This window comes from Simochromis diagramma, unplaced genomic scaffold (assembly GCF_900408965.1).
Source record: "Simochromis diagramma unplaced genomic scaffold, fSimDia1.1 OVJJ01000578.1, whole genome shotgun sequence".
In the NCBI taxonomy this organism is placed as follows: domain Eukaryota; kingdom Metazoa; phylum Chordata; class Actinopteri; order Cichliformes; family Cichlidae; genus Simochromis; species Simochromis diagramma.
The window spans coordinates 186,056-191,418 of record NW_024387395.1 but is presented as its reverse complement, the minus strand read 5'-3'; the positions used below and the strand labels follow the sequence as shown (position 1 = coordinate 191,418).

General features: G+C 47.1%; 1 protein-coding gene across 3 annotated transcripts; it reads right to left on the bottom strand.

The window, feature by feature from the left end:
* Positions 1-687: 687 nt before the first annotated feature.
* Positions 688-4,932, bottom strand: zgc:110222 (uncharacterized protein LOC550336 homolog). 3 transcript variants are annotated; one of them, XM_040010017.1, is made up of 4 exons: positions 4,128-4,929; positions 3,674-4,023; positions 1,501-1,761; positions 688-1,435 (listed from the first exon to the last, which is right to left on the bottom strand). In XM_040010017.1, exons 3-4 carry the CDS (start codon positions 1,757-1,759, stop codon positions 1,227-1,229), a joined length of 468 nt encoding a protein of 155 aa, XP_039865951.1. In that variant the 5' UTR covers positions 1,760-1,761; positions 3,674-4,023; positions 4,128-4,929; the 3' UTR covers positions 688-1,226. The 3 variants fall into 3 exon arrangements, with proteins under 3 accessions (XP_039865951.1, XP_039865953.1, XP_039865950.1); XM_040010019.1 differs by having other exon boundaries at positions 1,501-1,792; positions 3,674-4,932; XM_040010016.1 differs by having other exon boundaries at positions 3,674-4,929.
* Positions 4,933-5,363: the final 431 nt, after the last annotated feature.

Below are 5,363 nucleotides of genomic sequence, written 5' to 3'. Positions count from 1 at the left end.
GTTGATGGATGTTTGAACGACTACTTTGTCCAGACCTGTGATGAGCAGTGAAGCCTGAGACGACTCTCCCCCCCCCCCCCCCCCCCCCCACTGAGTCGCCTGTTGTCATTTTTAAACCTTTATTGACACAGGAAGTGGTGTCACAGCCAAGAACAGAAACGCGGTGATGGAGGGACGTCCCTCAGCCCAGGAACTCTTTATCTGGATTTGCTTATGGTGACATCATCATTCGGGATGAGCTCACGTGGATGTAGCTGCTCCATCCACCGCCGCTTGTTTCACAGAGAAAAGCGCCACAGGTTGTATGAAAATCTGCAGATGGCGTGTTGACTCAGCCTGATACATGTTTAAATTATACTGTATGTGTATTGATCACTGTGGTTTTTACAGATCTGATTGGTTAACGGGTGCTGGTTTCATACCTGCTGATAAGTTACCATGGTAACTTTTGATAGGAAGCACCTTCAGAAAAGCCTGAGTTACGTGCAGTTACCTGGATTAGAGGTCTGTTTGTGTGCTTATCCATTTGTTTTGTTGATGGAACCATGAATTCTGCAGTTTACCATCCTGGTTTAGTCAAAGTCCTGACGGCTTCATGCTCTAAAACCCTCCAGTGTGACTGAATTACAACAATTCTGCACAGACTGTTTTCTAAAACAGCGAGAGAACAATGAGCAGAACAACAAGCATAGCAAAATATTACCTTTTAATTTCAGTGTAACATACAGCCGCCTGATAACAGCACCACAGGTAGGTTACTTACACAAACACTGGACGTTTGGAAGGTGTCCTTATTAACCCACCGGCAACAGTTGCCGTTTTAACCCCCACACATCAACAAAATTAAACATACAGTGAGTAGGACAAGTCTAAGGAGTGAAATGCATTCACTTATTTTGCAGCGAAAAATCTGGGATTAGACGGGTTCCATCATTTCAAAGAAACAAAGAACTGGACAGGTTGGACTTTTATCGAGCTGCTGTGAAGACTCTGGTGCTCCGGGACGACGGCCCCAGGAGCTCAGATCATTGGTCTGACCCCCACCCTCAGAGATGGAAGACCTCGCTCGACCCCAAAAATCAGGTGTGCTGATGACATCACAGTGACCTGATCTGAGGTCAGCGCCACCGCTCTGATCACAGATCAATGATCAGCTGTAAAAACCAATGTACTATGACAGAGAAGTCGCTCCGGCCTCGGTGCTCGGGTAGGTTACGTATGTGTTGTCACGGTAACAGTTTTGCTGGGATCTCTATGGTCCAGAGGTCGCGACCTCCCGGAGCTCTCAGTGGGGCCTTCAGCCAGCGAGGGTTGGACAGGTTAGTCAGGTGCTTCTCCTGCAGACCAATCAGCACGGCCGACTGCTCCAGGCACTGTAGGTCCTTCCCCTGGAGGGAGGCGGGGCAAAGCCAGGTCCGGCCCACATCCACCAATCCTAAAAGAGACCACAGGGTTCGTTCAGGGATGTGTAAATGTGGCAGAGTAAATAGTGATTCTAACCTGCCACCACGCCGCGGCCGAACCGCTCCCCGGACTCCAGAAGTGCCTCAATCTGAGCGCTGTCCATCCCCAGCAGGCCGCTTAGCACTGCCCTCCACTCCGACCCCTCCCAGTCACGCTGAGCCACGTGGACCGCCAGCGTCTGGTTCTCCAGTGGAGCGAGCAGCGGCCTCCAGCGGCTCTCCACCGTCTTTACCCCGTCCAGAACCAGGCCGGCATACGGCTGCCGGAACGACAGGCACGGCACCTGCACCGCCATGTCTGCAAAACAAGCGCACCCAAACAGGACGCACTTTTCAGACGTATGAAACATTTTCAGGTTTTTTTAGCCCCTTTTGCATTAGTGCCTGCTCGACTCGCCACAACTCGACTCCACTGGGTTTCCACTATAACCAGTACCATCTAATATGGGTGCTCGTTGTTATAGCAACGTGTAATCTTAATTAAAATGTGACACGAATGCGGGGGCTGTTTGTCAGATTCCGGGAGCACGGCGTTGTTTCTTGGAGCAAACCGTCCTAGCGTACATTCCTGCGGTCACACAATAATTCCAGCATAAATTTAAGTAGATAGGACGGGTTGCCACTTAATTTTGTGTTGTGCACATGCGCAGAAACAACAGGTAGGATGGTTTGTGAGGTCGGATGGATTCCCAGAACACATTTCTCTCGTTTTTTTTGTGAAGTAGATGTTCTCATGACCTATCGAGTGACGCCACTGACCAGCCAATCAGTGGCATGCAGTCCGATGACGTAATAGTTTAATACCTGCTCAGATCGCTTGGAACCCGTCCGAGCAGGTACTAAAACAGTACCAGGAACTAGTGATGTCACGTTCTGTATTGAGGCTTCAAAGCTTGTGTCGAGTAATGGAGGGGGCGTTTCCGCGATGCGCGTATCGAGGCTTGCTTCATTGATGGGAGGAGCTGAAAATGATGACGTCCGAAGCCTCGCTGCCCGGCTGTACCACGTGACTGGTTCAGGAAGTGGTTCGAACTTTGCCGCGAGATATGACAGAAATATAAACCCCTCAGACTTAATTCAAAATGTAGGTGTTTGATGGAGAGTTGTTAGTGAGAGTTTGGAGACAGTTTGGAGGTTTATGAAAGTGAGGAGAGACTGGAGCCAGCTAAGAAGAGGAGGATGTCCTCCCCTGTGTGGGAACATTGTGATCTTATTCCTCCCAACAAGGTATGTAAATTTCTACAGAAGATGTATTTTCATAATACTGATGGTGCAATACAATTTATGTTAAGCTGTCTTGACTTTTGTACAAGGTGAGGTGTTTGCTATGTGCCAGGGAGCTGGGATATACCAACAACACCTCATCCATGCTTAGGCACTACAGAGCTTTGCATGAGAATAAGGGGAACAACGATTGTGGAGCAAGACCAGGTGAGCCATCAAATGCCATGATAATATAGCATGCAGTAATGTTACTAAATGATATAACAATATTATACAACTGTAATAAGTTACGTGTGTGATATTTATATTTGTGCTTTGTTTTTATTGATTGAGGACTCCCAGCCATTTAGCATTGTGGAGGACAAAGGATTTAAAAGATTTGTTAAATCATTAAATCCTAGCTATGTTCTCCCCACTAAAAAGGTCATAAGAGCAGTGAAAATTTAGTTTTTACAGAATAAAATGTGAACAGGCAGGACTGAGGCTGTAGCTGTCCATACCTCAACATTACAAAAGCACAACCACTGTCCACACCCCAACCACACCTCACCTCACAGGAAATGATCATTTTCCATACTGCCAGTATAAATATACACAGTATGCTGCATCACTACAATATACATGTTTTACACACTCCTTTTGTTGTTGACATTTACAGGCTGTGTGCAAAAGGCCACACTCTTCAAATTCATGCCAACTAATATTTTTACGTCCAGTAGGTGTCCTGCTAGAGCAAATGAAGCTTCAAGAAGCTTTGCGCTGGGGTGAACCAATTGGATGAAAAGCTTCAGTGCTTCATGAAGCTTCATCTGCCCATCACTATCAGGAACTGTGACCGAATGTAAAACCCTGAAAGCCGAGCCGAGCAGCTACAAATGGAAAAGGGGCTGCAGTGCAACGTGAGGCGGTACCGGACTGTAACCGGAGCTGAGCCGCTTGTTCCGCCTTCACCACAAAGGTCTCTCCGTACAGGAGCAGAGACTCACTCGAGCAGGAAGCCGCTGGTTAGCAGAGAGTTGGCTCTCGGAGCTTCTTCCCGGCTGTGTGTGTGTTTGTCAGTGACGGCGTGACCTTTAACCCGGCGGTACTCAAACAGAAATGCCGCTCCGCTCCCGCTGATTTTTCTCACTTCCGCTCTGGCGGCTGCTCTTCTTCTCTGTGGGAAATAACTGCAGTACTGGACTCTCCTGCCCCCACAGGAAGAACTGAGACGAGTATATAAATGGATGAATGTAAATTTGACTCTTCCTCATTATCAAAGCTTTGTATCAAAACTTTATTTAACAGTACAAAAACATTCCTCTGTCTCGATGCATGCCCGATGATCCAGGTAAGGCTGAAATGACGAAGCAGATCCACCACTGAAAACTCGGCGTCCAGGTGAACAGAATCAAAAGTGTGAAAAGGTGTACACTGCACCCGTTTTAAACAACAACACACCTGATGTCATCATCAGGCTGAAACCAGCGTCGCTCGCTGTAACGATGACTTCAGCAGAAACTGTGGGTGTGTTCCTCACTGAGATACGTGACCATGATCGGAGCTGTTCCACCTCTCCAAACTCCATGGAAAGGAGCTTTAGTGCTCCCTTTAGAGTAGGATACACCAAAGCATCCTCGATGAAAGGAGAGGAGAAAACGCCATCCCATCCGACCATTCATGAAAAACATAACCAGAGCAGATCATGTAAACGTTCATCATAACGTTCTATTTTCCATTTCAGCCATAAGCTGCTGATGTATTTCTAGTTTTTATCAGCAGCTGAACCCTGAACGTCACTACTTCCTGTTGAGTTGTTCCTGCATGAAGAGCGTTCATTAGTAATGACTTTTGTTGTGTTACAGTCTGTTTACTTCAGGTCAACTGGGATCAGTGATGATGGAGGAATTTTACAGGGAACGACCTCCACAGCAGGAAGATATAAGAACATGATATGGATTTCATTTTATAGTTGTATTGTAATTTATATACAGAAATGCAGCCAGTTGGCTTCAGTAAGAATCAGCAGAGAGAATATGTGACTCAAAAACACAGAAGAGCCTACTAACCAAAATAATGCAGTGTGAGCTCATGTTCAGGAGAATCAGTCTGATAGAAGAAATACCTCTGAGCACCGTGCAAAGGTCTCAGGATTAGGACTTGGGTGGCGCTCCGATTTATCCCGAGGAGAGCTGCATCATTACAAACTGAACTCTGTTACTATGGTTACTGTGGCACACGCATGAATGTGTGCAGCACTTAGTTTGAATAGCACAGGGCAATATTGAGACAATGTGACGCACTGGCAGATTTCGTGCAGTTTGCAGTAAACTGTGTGTGACAGAGTTTGAAGCGACGTTTAAAATTCTCTCCTGGGAGTGAAGCAAACACATGCATAAGGCCCAAAGTGCTGCTGTTCACAGCTGTCAGCACAGACTCTGTGTTTGTCTCTGTGAGGCAGTAAATCGGACCCTAAATGTTCCTCCGGCTTTAAAATCCCCGCCTCTGCGGTGCAGGACATTTACACAGGCTGTTCTTGTTTATATGACCTCCACCAAACAACAGAACACGCTGAGACAGAGGACGATGCACGTTTGTAGTTTCAACACGGCGGACATCCGGCCTCACACCGTTAAGGAGAGAGAGTGTGAGGTCGTTCCACTTCTCTTTTCCTAAGTCCTCAGCAGGAGGTGAGGA

Excerpts from the sequence above, each read along its gene's own strand:
- zgc:110222 (XM_040010019.1), bottom strand. The coding sequence starts at position 1,759 with ATGGCGGTGCAGGTGCCGTGCCTGTCGTTCCGGCAGCCGTATGCCGGC. Across the intron at positions 1,436-1,500 it reads CGGCCGCGGCGTGGTGGCAG|GATTGGTGGATGTGGGCCGG; the intron begins GTTAGAATCACT and ends GGTCTCTTTTAG.